Source organism: Amaranthus tricolor, chromosome 3 (assembly GCF_026212465.1).
Source record: "Amaranthus tricolor cultivar Red isolate AtriRed21 chromosome 3, ASM2621246v1, whole genome shotgun sequence".
NCBI classification, from domain to species: domain Eukaryota; kingdom Viridiplantae; phylum Streptophyta; class Magnoliopsida; order Caryophyllales; family Amaranthaceae; genus Amaranthus; species Amaranthus tricolor.
Window position 1 is genome coordinate 8,580,215 of NC_080049.1, and position 17,559 is coordinate 8,597,773.

Genomic DNA, 17,559 nt, shown 5'->3' on the forward strand with positions numbered 1-17,559 from the left:
AAGCATTAAACCAAATCGATTGCATATTTGGAAAATGCACTTAAAGTGGCATCACAGATGGCTGCATATCATAACGGTTAAACCCAAAGATCCTCCAGCCCGTTTTAGGTGGAGATACCCAACTACCTGATTGAAAACTACCAATTTCATCAATAACCTATTGCCTACCATCTGATGTAATCATGAAAGAAATTTTGTTGTGGCCCTTGTAGACATATTTGTAAAGATATTTAATGGCCTCAATTGTGGAACAAGCTTCCACATTTATATGACAATTAAAAAATGCAAGGAGGTAGGGATTGTAAGGAACAACCAATCGGTTATCTAAAGTACTCCATGAACACGAGCAACTTCCCGTGTGTATCTTCTCCTATACATAGGATAACCATCTTTAGAATGTGTTGGAATTTCTGAATATTCTGTAGGATAATTAGACTTGCACTGCATAATGCAATTTTTCTTGACCATCAGCTATAGGTTGGATTCAAAGTGTCATGCATCATATGCCTCAAAATAAGTCTGTGTTAATACTCATTAGATGCAGGTGGAATTTCAGCACTTATAAACTGGTTAAGCTAACTTGGATTGCGCATTTTCCACGGAGACTTCAAGATCTTTAGAAAATAAATATGTGGTAAGCTAAGCTTTTGAAATTCAACATGTATTATAGGCAGCGACCTCATCGAAGGTAGGTGCGTTATACACCCTTTGATCAACATTTGTATTCTTATTAATCAAAATCCTAGTACTTTCTCCAACATCCATATGTTGTAGTGACCTAAAAAAAATACTACATATGGATTATCTTCCATAATCTGCATCATTAACTCAACAACCACAATTCTTATCTCGGGGAAAATCTCAGATGGATTTTCTTTTTCATGTTGCGCATCATAGAAGTACATTTGCAAATATTTGGGCTGGTCATCACCTGGTAGCAGATTTGCACAAAATGATACAACTACCCATGAAGTTTAAATATATATTTTCTCTTATGTGTAGATGCATCAATAGAGCTTCCAGTAGAACTAAAAGTAAACATGTTATTATATAACCGCAAGTATTTCCTAAAGTGAACACCTATCTCATCTTGAGAACACAACAGATCGATGAATTGAGGAGGGCAAACAACATCAACAACCTTTACTTCACCACCACTACAACAAAAAACGCGAGATTCATTGTAACATTTTTTAGCACCACATGAAGGACAATACACAGGAGGTTTGAGTAATAAAGGAGCAGTAGGACACCTCAAACCTGCATAATATTATTGTGCCAAAAATCAATACGTTCTTCTCTTTAAACACTATTGCATTTAGGCTGATCTAATACCTATGGGAATCCCTTCTAAACTAAGGGTATCAAGTTTGCCCCGACGTCGCCATTTGCCAGATTTCCATCTCCCTCTGTTGAAAACAATCCATCACCCTCAACAGCAGTAACTATTGAAAAAGCTGAAATAGTCAATGAACACTTTTTCCACACCGTGGTTTTGATGAATTAGTGTTAAAATTTGATTTTATAGTAAAACCACAACGTAAAAGACACTCGCAATTAATAAGTTCCATTGCTGCTGTAAAATGAAATGTCCCATATTTTAAACCTTTCATTTCAAAAGCAATGGATCTAATTCCATGCTAAACAAGTTGAAGCTAAACCCTAATTGCCTATATGTTTTCCTTTAAAACAACTTGACAACCCCTAGTCAACTGTACACTAAAGGCAGCTTGAGCTAACAGAGCTGTAGGACACCTCAAACCAGCAAAACATTATGGTGCCATAAATAAATACTTTCCTCTCTTTATACAATATTGCATTTAGATTTATCTAATACCTTTGAAAATCCCTTCTAAAGTAAGAATCAGGAGAAATATTAGGCTTTTCTTTCTCTTGCTCATAACTGCTTTTAAGCCACAACCGCAAATCCCATCATTTTATACCTGAAACTGTATCATCAAAACAAAACTGTATTATATTCACGTTGAAGTGTTCGACATTATACCAAATTGATCCTAAGCTTTTTCAACTTGCTGACATAATTGTTGGAGGTAAGACTAACTTAATTAATTAATTATTCCAAATATTGATTTCCTTTCTATCATTTTTTTTAGTTTTGAATCCCTTATAAACAATAAGTCTTTGTGATATGGATTGGTTTAGTTAAATTTCCAGGCTTCATTTATTTTAATTGATGTTGATTCATTAACTAATTATGCAAATCTCATTCTTACTTTCTTTTTTTTTTTTTAAGCTGTTCAATTTTAATACTCAAATAAAAAGTTACGTATTTATTTAACCAATAGAAAATACATATCTAAGTTTTAAATATTAATAATAAATTATAAACTTCGGGGAAAAATCAAATTAGTTGGTGTTTTGAATATTATTAATAAGTTGAGCATGACAGATTATAGAATATTATGAGTATATAAAAAAAATAAAAAATAAATAGACCAATAAAATATCGTGCTATACTAAGTGCTTGTAATTAGGGGAGATGCAATAGGATAAAATTTAATTAAGTCAAAGTCTTGTGTGACGCAACATATATCGACCCAGTTACTATTAGTAACTGATATTATTATCTGGTTCAGGAGACGACTTCGTAGAAGAACCCTTTTGTTAATCTTAGTAGTTGTTGGTGACCGGCACTCGACAACTGAGCTACAGGTGAGTGGATAGTGCCTCTCTTTCAAAAAGAAACTGGCCAGTCTAGTTTTCTATTATGTGCACTGATGATAATATTTAAAATTTTGACATGAAAATTAGATTTTGACGTTGATTTGTTATTTGGAGTGATACATAAAAGACCATGGGTCTATCCTCCTTGATATAATATTGTGAGCAGGAGGCAATTGGGTCTCTGCATGACTAGTAACTATTTATCATCCATCTATATTTCTTAATCTCAATTCTTCTTTTCCAACCCGAACCATGTGTTCATCGGTAGAATGTATATCTTAACACTCCTCTTCTCAAAATCATAACATCTCTATAAGACACGTATGATATCAACTTAACTAAGGGCATTAACAGACTACCTTACGCCAAATGATAAAGCATCGCCTTGCTGCGCTTGTCTACCTAAAAGAAAGTGTGATCATAGTATATCTATGGGATCTTTAACTCCCATGAGGTAACTCAACTTAGGCATAATAATTCTATGAAGGAAAACCCTTGGAGTTCGTAAGACTCACGGGACACTTCTCACTAGCATAAACTATGTTATCAATGATGAACTTGGGCTTTGCAAGACCCACGACTATCTCAACTATAACCTTCTATTAATGAATAAACTTTCTATCAATGAGATCCTTAGGGGTTTCTAAGACCCAGCGGTAACTCAAATATACTCTTGCTATCAATAAGAACCATGGGGTTTGCAAGACCCACCGGTAACTCAAATATGCTCTTGCTATCAATGAGAACCATAGGGTTTGCAAGACCCACCGGTAACTCAAATATAAACCTTGTATCGATGAGAAGTCATTACGATTCTGAGTAAACATAGTCTAATCTTTCATTAGAGGGGAGTCATTTCGACTTCAAGTAAATATAAGCCTTTCTTCATCCGTAAGGAGGTTGTTCTCATCTCCTACTAATACTTCCATTCTACCTCTAAATTCAAGGGTATCATTATCAATTGTTATTCATATCTAATGCACTTGTTTGTACTTCACAGTTCCAATACAATGTGTATAATCATAGTTATCGTTAATATTCGAAATTAAAATGCATAGAGTAGTTTGCGTGCACGTACCTGCATTGTAGCTGCAAGACAAAAAGTTACCACAACCGCCAAATATGAGATTCTCAAGCTTCTCTTATGAATTGGGCACCTATGCACGTTTAAAGTATGACTAATAAGTCTACTTAACCTCATATAAGAGTCACTTACTCTAAAAGAAAGTACTCTACTACCATTAAAGCGAGTTCTAGTTCATGCTATCAAGCAAATTAGCCAAAAGCAACAGTTTCAATTCTAGGTTTCTTACTACTATACCAATAATTCTAATCTAATCACAGCATACACTTTCCACACTATATTTACGATAATGTATGTTCTAAGGAACAAAACTTAACTATATATATTGCATTGTCATATTACTATGAATTAATAGACATAAGATTGTATAAAATAATGTATTACATACAATAGAGACAATACCCAAGGTAGTAAGCTAGTAATGACATGGAATCCATTCCACCACATTATTCAAGGTTCATAGAGACTAAAAGAAATTACTTATATGGCTCACAACATTAAGAATCCCTTTTCTTTTTTTACCAAGACTATACAACTTACAACAATGATTAGTTTAAGTAATAATGACAATTAATTTAATTCTAAAGTGCAATGAAAATAATGTCGACTCATAACAAGAACCACAAAAGTTCATTATCAACTCTTAGTAATCAAATAAAATTAATTAACAATCACTATTAACTAACACCTCTTAATGGTATTAAGAATATAAAACACCATTACCAAAAATAATAATGACAATTAACAATCACAATCCTGACCGTTACTAATAACTAATACTACCACCATTCATCTACAATGGCACATACACAAAGCTTATACAAGGCTGTTGAATTAATAAATCACCATCAAAACCAAAAAAAAAGTAGTACATACTACTTTTATATTCATACTAATATAAATCCTAACTTGTCTATTTTCAAATCATCATAATTACTCAAACCCATAACAAAAATTCAAGATATCATACTCAAATTTAACAAGAATAAACTCTAAATAACAAGTTAATTATCAAGAATATACAAAGTCAAATTGGTTTAGAAATTGCTCACAGAGAGTTGAGAGGATGATGAAAAAGGCAAAGACTTTCAACTAACTTGAGAGGGGGACCACCGGAGGTGGCGGCTGCTGTTGACTGCCGACGGCAGCTGGTGGTGGTGGTGGATAATTCTTGATGTTGAGGAAGGGGAGGTGAAGAAGAAAGAAAGAGATGGAAAATGAGGAGAATGGGTTTTGGGGGTATCATTATTATTATTTTATTATTTCTTTTTTTTCTTTCTCTTTTTCTTAACTCCACATCCTAACTCATCTATATAATCACATATTTACTTATAAGCCTAAAATAAGACAACTTTTAATATTCTAGAAAAATTTTGAATTAGAAGTATAAGTTTAATTTGAACATCTTTATTTGAGTAATTATAAATATACTCTTAATATAAATATGTAGACATTCGTATACATATATAAATAATGGATATAAACTAGTTCAAAATAATTATTAAAATAAAAAAATCTCTAAAAATCATTATTTCAAATAAGTAATGACGTAATAAAACAATGGGATGTTACATCTCTTCTCTCTGTTTATGAAAGTATGTTTTAATCATAGCTGAAAAATGTTTTACGTGAGGTGTGTCTGTTGGAAATAAACAGAGAGAATTCTGTTTTACAGCTGGCTAAATCTTGTAATATGTTAGTACATGTGGATAGGTAAATAGAGGACAGTTAAGATTGTTGTATATATATAACAAATGCATGTGATATTTCTGGAAGAAGGATGAAATAAAATAAACCTTTTGTTTTCTCTCTTTGTTCTTTCCTTCTTCTTCTTCTCTATTCTTCTGTAAATTTCATGGCATCAAGAGCCACGATTCGCTGAGAAAAGTAGCTGATTCTTACTTTTTTTTTCTTTTTCTCTTTTTTTTTTCTTTTTTTTTTCTTTTGAAAGAAATGGATTCTGGAATTTCCCCAAATTTTGTTCCTGATTACAATCATGAGTTGTTTCTAGGTCATGGTGACAATACTAACCATTCTCTTTCTACCAAACATCTGAATGGATTGAACTTTGAACAATGGGAACGCTCAGTCCAGATTTCTTTGGTGACGAAGAATAAGATGGGATTTGTAGATGGTTCTTGCAGAAATCCAGCAGATCCTTAGATGGCAAAGCAATGGGAAAGATGCGATAAAATGGTAATTTCTTGGCTTCTACATTCTTGTAAAGAAAACATTAGTTCCAGTGTTCTTTACTGTAATTCTGCTGCTGATATATGGAAAGAGTTAAAGAATAGGTTCTCTCAATCTAATGGACCTAAAATTCTACAAATTGATAAAGAATTAAATTCTTTTGAACAAGGAAATTTGTCAATTGCTGAGTATTTTACCAAATTGAAGAGTTTGTGGGATGCATATGACAGTCTTGTGAAAATTCCCAAATGTTCTTCTGGTCTTTGTACTTGTGATGTTAATGGTTCAATTGTTGAGTTGATTAAGAATCAAAGACTGTACAAATTCTTAATGGGTTTGAATGGAGCATATAAAAATGTTAGAGGCAATATTCTTATGATTAAACCATTACCAGATGTTAACACTGCTTACAGTATCTTGATTCAAGATAAGACCCAGAGAGAATTTTCTGATAATTTGGCTTCTGTGAGTGAAAATAATGCTTTTGCTGTCAATAGTAACCAGTTTAATTCCAATGGAAATAGGAATTCTTTCCCCTACTTGACTGGTCATCATTCTGGAAATTACAATAAAGGGAGATCTGGGTCTGTTTCATATCAATCTGGTTCTGGTAATGGTTCTACATATCAGAAGAATTAAGAAAGAAGGAGCAATTATTTCTGTGACCATTGTAAAATGCAAGGCCATAATATAGATAGATGCTTTAAACTTCATCCTGAATTGAGGAATAAGCCAAGAAGGGTTGCAGTGTTTTCTGAAGGGCAGCATTTAACCTCAGAAACTGATGAAAATACCAGCTCAGACACCAAGTCAGACAACAATATCACACCTGAAATATACCAACAGTTTGTCAACATGTTGGCACAACAATTTGCTCCAAATAAAGATCTTAATACATCTTCTTCATCAAAATCAACTCTTCTAGCAGGTAACAATCTTTGTTTTCTGTCGTCTGCTAAGAATGATCATTGGATTTTTGATAGTGGTGCAACAGATCATATTAGCCCTTCTTTGGCACATTTTCTACACTATAAACCTGTTAATAAACAATACTTCATAACTCAACCCAATGGTCAACAAGCTAAGGTCATGAACATAGGATCTGTCCAAATATCAGATGATTTGATTCTTGATAATGTGCTTCATGTTCCTGATTTTCAATTTAATCTCATTTCAATCTATAAATTGACCACTCAGCTTCACAATCTTGTTCTTTTTACACCCACAAATTGCTTGCTTATTCCCTTTCCATCTTTTTCACAGGACCATTTGATAAAGCATGCTCAGGTCTTTAGTAATGCTCACAATGGCCAGTATCATGTTGACACTTCTCTTAAATCAAATCAATATCCTACTCCAACTTCTCTTCTCTTAACAGAATGCTTGACATCTACCAGTTTGCACTCCAGACACAATCTTACTCAATTGTGGCACTGCAGACTTGGATATTTTCCTTTTCTGCAAATGAAACATCTTCAAATTCAATCTTGTAATTCTTTTCCTTCAGTTGATTGCATTTGTCATATATGTCCTCAAGCTAGACAACAATATAATTCTTTTCCTATTAGCAATAGCAGAGCTTGTAAACTTTTTGAATTACTTCATGTAGATTTATGGGGCCCATATGCTACTCCCACATACAATGGATACAAATATTTTCTTACCATTGTTGATGATTTTTCTAGAGCTATTTGGACTTATCTTTTGAGTACCAAGTCTAATGCCTTCTCTATTCTAGCAAATTTGATCAAATTACTTCAGAAACAATTTAATACATCAGTTAAAATTGTTAGATCTGACAATGGCATGGAATTTTGTGATGACAATGCTGTCCAATTTTATAATAATATGGGCATTGTTCATCAAACTAGCCTTGTTGGTACTCCCCAACAAAATGGCAGAGTTGAAAGGAAACATAAGCATTTATTGGAAGTAGCAAGAGCTTTATTTTTTCAATCAAAAATCCCTCTCAAATATTAGGGTGAATGTTTATTATATGCTACTTTTCTTATTAACAGACTTCCTTTATCAGTTTTACATTACAAAACCCCATATGAATTGCTTCACAACAAATTACCTGATTATGGTGCCTTGAAATGTTTTGGAAGCCTCTGTTTTGTAGCCGCTTCTAAAAGGGACAGAGATAAGTTTGCTCCTAGATCTCACCCTTCTATTTTTTTGGGTTTTTCTACCACTCAAAAAGGCTATAAAATTCTTGATCTACAAACCAATAAGGTTTTTGTTACTAGAAACATTCAATTTCATGAGCATGTTTTTCCTTTCCATCACATTTCTTCTCAAACCTCTCAATCTGTCCTTCCTGCTTCTATTTCTGATTTCACAACTTTCTTCTCTTACCCCTCTTCTCCTACTCAAAACTCTTCTATCTCCTCAATTTCAGACATACATTGTTCTACTTCTCATCATCCTTCATCTCCAATTATTAATCATCACACAGATTCTGTTTCTAGTCTTCATACTTCTCCTCCTACATATGCCACTGTTCTCAGAAGATCCATTAGACAATCTAAACCACCAAGTCATTTACAAGATTATGTTTTTCAACCTATTTCTCAATCTCATTTATCTCAACAACCTCATTTCTGCAACCTTGTAACCTTTTCTTCCTTACCCATCTCTCAACAAAAAAAAAAAAACAATTGCATTACAAGCTACTTATACTGAACCACACAACTATCATGAAGCCATTCTTGATCCTGGCTGGAAAGAAGCTATGGATAAAGAAATATCAGCTCTTCATAAGAATGAAACATGGGAATATACTGACCAGGTAAAAAGGCAATTGGTTCTAAATGGGTTTATAAAGCAAAACACAATAAAGATGGCTCTTTAGAAAGACTTAAAGCAAGGCTTGTCATTCAAGGTAATCATCAGAAATATGGGATAGATTACTTAGAGACCTTCAGTCCTGTAGTCAAGATGACTACAATAAGAACAATTATAGCTCTAGCAGCAGCAAGGAAATGGAACATTTATCAACTTGATGTCAACAATGCTTTTTTACATGGGAATTTACAAGAGGATGTCTATATGAGAGTTCTGTTGGGAATACCAAATCCTCACAATAAAGTTTGTAAACTCAAGAAATCCCTTTATGGCTTAAAACAAGCTTCTAGACAATGGTTTCAGAAGCTTGCTGCTTTCTTGAACTCCAGAGATTATCAACAATCAAAAAATGATCCTTCTTTGTTTTTAAAGCAGTCTGCTTTAGATATTACAATCCTTGCTGTATATGTTGATGATATTTTGTTAACTGGTTCCAATTCCACTGAAATAGACAGCATTAAAAGGCCTCTTGATGATGAGTTCACCATTAAGGATCTTGGTATCCTTCATTACTTTCTTGGAATGGAAGCTTCTTACGTGAGTGAAGGAATTGTTCTCACACAACATAAGTTTACCAAGGAATTATTGCAGCTACAACATTTTTCTCACAGACCAGCTACCACTCCATAGCCTCTCCACTGTAAGCTCAGTAATGAAGATCCTCATGATTTTTCAGATCCAACTCTGTACAGAACATTAGTAGGCAAGTTGAATTTTTTGACTCATACAAGACCTGATTTAGCTTTTGCAACTCAGCTTCTAAGTCAGTTCATGCAAACTCCAAAACAATCTCACTTTGATTCTTTGCTACATGTTCTTCAATATGTTAACACTACTGCTGGTCAAGGTATCCTATTGAAAGGAGAAGATACTTTAACTCTGCAGGCCTTCTCTGATTTAGATTGGGCTTCTTGCCCCTTCTCAAGAAGATCTGTGACTGGTTACTTAATTCTTTTGGGGAACTCTCCAATTAGTTGGAAAAGTAAGAAACAATCAACTATCTCCAAATCTTCTTCTGAAGCAGAGTATAGAGCTATGCAACAAGCAACATCAGAGATCACTTGGCTAGTCAATTTGCTTGAAGAACTTAATGTCACTTCTTTAAAGCCAGTTACTCTACGCTGTGACAATCAATCAGCAATGCAAATAGCCAAAAATCCAGTATACCATGAGAGGACAAAACACATTGAACTTGATTGTCATTTCACTAGAGAAAAGCTAATGGAAGGACTTATTCAATTGACTTATTTACCTACTCAAAATCAATTGGTTGATGTGCTCACAAAGATTCTTCCTCCAACTCATTTCAAAACTCTTCTTTTAAAGCTGGGAATGTTTCCACCCCCAGCTTGGGGGGGGGGGGGGGGTGTTGGAAAAAAACAGAGAGAATTCTGTTTTACAGCTGGCTAAATCTTGTAATATGTTAGTACATGTGGATAGGTAAATAGAGGACAACTAAGATTGTTGTATATATATAACAAATGCATGTGATATTTCTGGAAGAAGGATGAAATAAAATAAACCTTTTGTTTTCTCTCTTTGTTCTTTCCTTCTTCTTCTTTCTCTATTCTTCTGTAAATTTCAGTGTCTACTCGCTCAACCTTCCGTGGTTGACACTTTTCTGTTTTGGTTTTAGATTGCAGGAGAATTGGGGAGCAGATGATTGACAGGTGGGGTATCACGGAGTGACGTAAAATATCATAGTATTTATTTTACGCATTCTTAGTAGATTTAGTTTAGAGTTGAATTTTACTAATGGTTGACAAATTATTGGGTTTTAAGACAAGGAATAAGGTTTAGCATTTGAGATTTATTCTTTTATGGGGTTGTAGGTACCTTTGAGTTTATTTATATTTGATTTTAAGTTCACATTAATTTATTTATTAAAATTGAGTTTTACATTTATAGTGCATTTTAGACATTTATTAAAGTATTATCTTGGATCATGTTTAGTAGAATCTTCATCTGATTAGGTAGATATTAGGTGGGGTGTTACACTTAGTATTCAAATTCACAGTAGCACCACAACATAAAGACACTGAAAATTCTTAGATTCTACTGCTGCTGTAAAATAAAAACGTACCCATATTTTGAACCTTGTATTTTAAAAGAATTGAATTTAATTCCATGCTAAACAAATTGAAACTAAAACCTAATTAACTATGTATTTTGCTTTAAAATGTCTTAAACAACCCCTAGTCAGTTGTACACTAACACACATCATTTTTTCTGTTTGGTTTCTTTGGTAAATCGACAATTGGCTGTACACCAATCACATAATGCATTGGGCTTTCGGAAGGAGCAGAATCTTTTTTTGATTTAAGCTAAGGTTATTTTGTACCACAAATCCTAAAACAACTATAACACAAACATGTGTAGCAAAATTGCACTATATACAACACCATTAAATTGGAAAAAAAACCAAAATACTCCATGCCTATTTGTTTCAAGTTAGAATGACAGGAAGAACTTGTAACATTTAAGAAATTTATTATAAACATTAAAATGAGAATTATTCGGTATTCAAAAAAATAATTAAGCGAATGAATAAATTATGGACTACGTTAACAAAGAAGCAAATGGGGTTTAAGTACATGATTAAAAAATATTAAATATCTCCCTTTATTTTTATTGACCCCTTCCTTCCTTTTTATCATTTTGTTTTAATAATTAATTTGTTTATGTAACTCTTATTATTATTATCAACCCATTAGCAATCGAAAATCCCTTTTCCCAAATACTACTCATCTCCCTAAAACCCTCATTTTCTTTGTTTCCTAAACCTTTTTCCTTCCCTCTCAATTCAAAAAGCTCTAGAACTTCACCATTTTCCTGATATTCGAGAACCCAAGAACTCTCGGATTCGTTCCTCCCAAATCAGGCAGCAAACAGCACGCAGTGACCACCATTTTGTTTTCTTGTCCTTCTTTACACAAAAAACGCAGCAAGCCTCCTTAATTTTTTTATAAAGACTCAACTCCTTTTTAAGTGATGATAATTTAAAATACATATTAAATTAAACAAATAAATTAAGTAATTATATTTAGTTGTTTAAGTAGGTTCAAAATCATATTAGATATTAAATGGTCAATTGATAAATAATTTAAGTCCATAATATATTTAATTAAGTTTAAATTAAAATGACTTAAGTTAATTGTTTTTGGATAAGGTTGTATTTGAATTTGTATTTGAATATAAACGTGTGTTTAAGATGTTGTACACGTTTTGTTTTTTAAATGTTTGAATAAATAATTTGCTTGATAATCAAGGTATACTAATTATAGGTTTCCTATAAGTATGAAGATATTTTGAATCTTAACTAAAAATAGAAAAAAGAATTCAAATTAAACCAAAGTATAGGAATTTAATTTAAATTATATTTACACGGTTTTATTATTTGAATTATTGGATTTTAAATACCTTGTATGAGCATTAATGTGGTAGGACATCAAAGAAATGAAATAGATAAAAATAGCATTCAAAAACGTGTTTGAAAAAATGTCTCAAGTGGAGCGTTAATTTTACTTAAGGCTTTAGGTTTTGAAGACTGACCCAAATAAATCGAACTAGTGAGATTGTAGGATGAAACTTCCTTGTTTTGCTAGATTATGTAAGGCATGATATATATATATATATATATATATATATATATATATATATATATATATATATATATATATATATATATATATATATATATATATATATATATATATATATATATATATATATATATATATATATATATATATATATATATATATATATATATATATATATATATATATATATATATATATATATATATATATATATATATATATATATATATATATATATATATATATATATATATATATATATATATATATATATATATATATATATATATGAAGCTTCATTCAAGAATTAAGACTGCAACACTTCTCATAATTTTCTCTCTTCTTGCATTAATCTAGTATTCATAAAATGTTGTAAAACCTAGGTCATTTAACTCTTTCATTTGTAATAGGTTTTAGAGTTAAAAAGAGTTAAAACTTTTGATTATGATTACGCCTAAGTTTGGAATACTTTTTAAAGTATTCAATTTGTTTTCTCTTTTGTGAGATTGAGATTTGTAATTTTATTAGGAGAACTTGTAAGATGTTATTCAAGGGGAAGAACGTGGTGAGAGAAGATAAAGGGATCTTCTAAGTTGTTTAAAGTTCATTTATAAAAGGCGTTGAATCCTAGGGGTTCGAAGAGAACCCATAGGCCATAGACGAGGAGTAGGCTATTAATAGCTGAATCTTGTTAACAAATATCTTGTTGTTGTTGCTTAAGTTTATTTGCGCATATATTTCTTAGATCTATCATTCGACCTAAACAGTTCTAGAAAATTGTTTTGAAAGATCTCGCAAGCACTTGAGCTTACCTTCTAGAAAATTTTTTAAACTGACATACTCTCTATTCACCCCTCTAGACGGTATGCGATCTCCTATCAATTTATTTTAGCATGTTCCACAAACAAGCAAAAATTTCAGCCTTTTCTTCGCTGATTTGGGGTTCGAACTAGGTGTGTTCTTTAGGGTTTGAAAATCAGCATTTAAGAAGAGACTGTTTCTGTTTTCATTGTCCTTCTGTCGAGGATTTCAATAAGCAGCAGCATCACAAATTACTCCTGAATTTCTGGTTCTTTTCAATGGAACACTAAACAAGCAGATAATTGTTCTCCTTTCGGCATTGTGTCACCAACTAGAGGTAGTTGATCTTTTTTTCTATCTTCATAGATATAAAATTTATTTCAAACAATCTGTATCCATGTTACTTGTTGATTTTATTACCCTCATCATGTACCTTTATCACTATAAAATTAACTAGTTGACTCAAGGTTATTATATATACTTGTTTTATTAAGGTTAGATGAATCTTACGATGATTGGAATTGGATTTAAGAGATGTGAGATTATGGATTGTATTGAGTAATACTTGCAAAAGTTAAATGTTGGATGAATCTTGATGATTAGAATGTAATTAAGGGACATTGAAATTAAGGAATTGGTGTAGTTATCGATAAAATTTGGATAGTTTAATTCTTTTGAGGATTTTTAGACTTTAGGCTTGAATAAATTGTGTTTAATTAAAAAAAATATGGAGAGAATCATGAAGATGGGTAATTTAGAGAAGAATGTAAATAAGTTTAGATCGCGATTATAAATCTTGATGACATATTAGGCTTGAGTTAGAACATGCACACTTCTTTTATGATTAGAAATACTAGAATAAAGTTTTGGTTAATCTACAGTTTTAGGAGGAGATGTATTAAGTTGTATGTTCGTAGTGTAGGATCGAACGCACGTTAATGATGTTATGTTTACGGTTATGTTTTAAGAGATGACCTCGTCAAGGGGCTCTTCTAATAGTTTAGGTGGACTGGTCTTTGCTAGTTGAAGCGTCGAGTTTGGTGAGTAGTAGCAGTTCCTTGAAGGGTCTGACCAGACTACTGTTTTAAAAATTGTTTTATTAAAATTGTTGTAAAATTTATATTGTTGAGACAAATTTGTAAGAATGATTATGCTGATATTGATATGGTTAACGGATCGGGCCTACGTGCTGATCATTGACGGAGTGGTGAAACATCATCTCCTACTCCCCTATTTTGAGGTGAATTGTCATTCAAATATTGACTAACCTCACCCTAGAGTGACATAGTCTTAGAGCTATGGGTGTTGCTTCTGCTCATTCAGTTAAATTTGACTCTCTATTGTTTTCGTCTTTTAGATTGCTTATAGATCAGTACCAGCTGAGAACGATGGGATAGCAGAGGTGATTAGAGTATTCTTGGAAGACATATTGTATTTGAGTATGTATAGCGGTTGTAGAGTTTGTATCGGGTTTTAGTATTTATGTAGTAGTTAATTATGTTGACTATTTTGAATTTCTATGGTTAGTTTATGATTACTTTGGGACCTTGGTTTAGATTTTTTTTGGTTTAAAATTAATTGTTACGATTATGTTTTAGAGCTCGTGACCCTTCCCACGAGTTATGGTTTGAGATTGGAGTTTTTTGAGTAAGTCAAACCCATGATGACCTGTCTTACTTAGTCAACGGTAAGCCGGGTTGTTACAGAACTATCCACATGGTGTTAAGTTTTTCGACCTACTTCCTTAATTCGGTGTATAACATCAACTTGTACAACAGTTATAGAATCCATAGGGCACTTGGAATTAGCATTCTCTGACATTATTTATACCCAATTACAAATATGAAATACAGACACAACCAATTGTCAATAACATTTATTTCTACATAATGTAATCTCAAATTAAATCTTATAAAGACTTGCCCTTAAAATCACTGCAAGAACCACTCATAACACGTACACTAAGCACATCATGTGTAGAAATTGTCAATCTCATATATCATTATGTCCTTTTCCCATTACTTTTGATTTTTGTTATCATCTTGTTTTCATTTGTTTAACTTCATGTAGCTTTCATTTCAATACGATTTCTGAAAACGGATATTACTCAATTTTTAAATTGCATACCTAATTCTTTTAAATCGGATAATTCAGATCGGATATTTGTGTACACCCCTATATTTAAATACACAGAAGTGAAAATGCAACAACCAACTATAGTAAGAACCTTAGAGTTTACTAAACTTGAAACATGGAGACATTCTTCTCAATGATCATATTTTTTGAAATCCCTCGCTTGCAATCAATATTGCTTTTTGTTCACCATTTCAGAAAATTTCATAGCATAGGGTACTCACAAGACTGCCATAGAAAAAGCAATAACTAATGGGACAAAAATGGTGAAGAACATTACTAATAAACAAGATCTATTATGTTGAAATACAAGAGCAAATTAAAAGTAAGATCAAAGGTAATTTGATTCCATTGCATAGGAGAACATTAGAGAATGAGAGCGATTAGATCTTGTAGATTAATTTGTATTCTCTGTAGTGATGATCCTTAATGTTCTCACTTTAATTCTATCTGATAATGAAATGGCAAAGAGAAACAGAATACGTTCAACCTAGGGACTATAACTGTTATATATAATAATAACCTATGACTATTATTCAATCCACCATAGAACACAATTATAAAAGGAGTCTCTACACATTTAAGGCACACAACCTATTGACACATTAAGCCCAAATCCTTAAACTTTACACTTTAAGTTGGACATAAAGACGATTTAATAAATATAAAAACACATGTATATTTACATATAAGCCCGGTATTGGACTATGGTCCGACAATCTCTCACTTGTTCTATATGTGACAACTTTATAAACATGTACCTTTATAGAAAAAGTTTTTAGCTCAACCATACTCACTAAAGTATAATGTATCAGAAACCAATCTTATCAATCAATCATATCAACATAGACTAAAGTAGCCTTTGTTATATTTTTCATAACTAGACCTATCAATGACCATAATACCAACACAAAAGGATAAAGACTCAACTCCTTTAAGTGATGATATTCAAAACGCATATTAAATTAAACAAATAAATTAAGTAATTATATTTAGTTTTTAATAGGTCCAAAATTATATTAGATTTAAAGTGTTTAATTGATAAATAATTTAGAGAAAATCCACGTGGTAACCCTAAGGTTTTGGGTTTTTCACGTGGTAACCAAAACTTTTAAAAAAATCCACGCGGTAACGCTGAGGTTTACAAATTGTTCCATCGTGACCTTTTTGCACATAAAATATTAACAAACATAAGCAAACGTTAATTTCGAAGCTTTAAGACTGTTATACGCCTATTTATGTGACTCACCATTTCAATTGCCATCAGTTTCAACCTTTTCCCCCAATATATAAACCCTAACTCTACCATCTTTGGATTTGAGGAAAAATTATGATTTGGATGAAAGATGGTAGAGTTAGGGTTTATGTTGTGGGGAAAAGGTTGAAATTCATGGCAATTGAAATGGTGAGTCACATAAATAGATGTACAGCAGCCTTAAAGCTTCGAAATAACGTTTGCTAATGTTTTTATGTGCAAAAAGGTCACGGTAGAACAATTATGTAAATCTCAAGGTTACCGCGTGAATTTGTTAAAAGTTTTTGTTACCACGTGGAAAACCCAAAACCTCAGGGTTACCACGTGGAATTTCCCAATAATTTAAGTCCAAATATGTGTTGAAATAAGTTTAAAATATATTGACTTAAGTTAAATATTTTATAAAATAAGTTATTTAAACTAAGTAAAACTTATAGCTTGATTGCACGGTTTTTAATGTTAAATTAAAATAAATAATTTGCTTAGTGAGTAAGTTATTCTAATTATAGGTTTTCCTAAAAATATAGAGTTGTTTTTTAGTGCACCTAAAATATAGGGTAGACTAATTTAAATGAACCTATAATCAAGGAATAATATGTGGCTTATATAATTCGGTTATTTTGTTTGAATTAATCAATATCCAATGCTTGGTATGAGTACTAATGTGGCAGGATCACAAAGTTTTGGAGAAGCTAGAAAATTGCAACAAACACGCTTGTAATGAATAAGTCAAAGTGGAGCGTCTGTTTTACTTGGCCAAGGCTTTGAAGACTGCTTCAGCGTAACTAGTTGGAGAAAATTAAGGAATGAAGTTGAAATTTTCTTAACAACTATGTTGGAGGCGTAACATATATAAAAGAGGCTTCATTCATTAATTAGAGGAATTGCAACACAACTTACAATTTAGCTTTCTACTTACTTTGACTCTTAAGATAAAAAAGTATTGTAAACTTGGTTCTTCA

At 32.0% G+C, this 17,559-nt stretch overlaps 1 protein-coding gene across 1 annotated transcript; it reads left to right on the plus strand.

The window, feature by feature from the left end:
- Positions 1-5,962: 5,962 nt before the first annotated feature.
- On the plus strand, positions 5,963-6,598 carry LOC130808316 (uncharacterized). The gene has a single exon (XM_057673794.1). The coding sequence runs from the start codon at positions 5,963-5,965 to the stop codon at positions 6,596-6,598; it is 636 nt and encodes a 211-aa protein (XP_057529777.1).
- Positions 6,599-17,559: the final 10,961 nt, after the last annotated feature.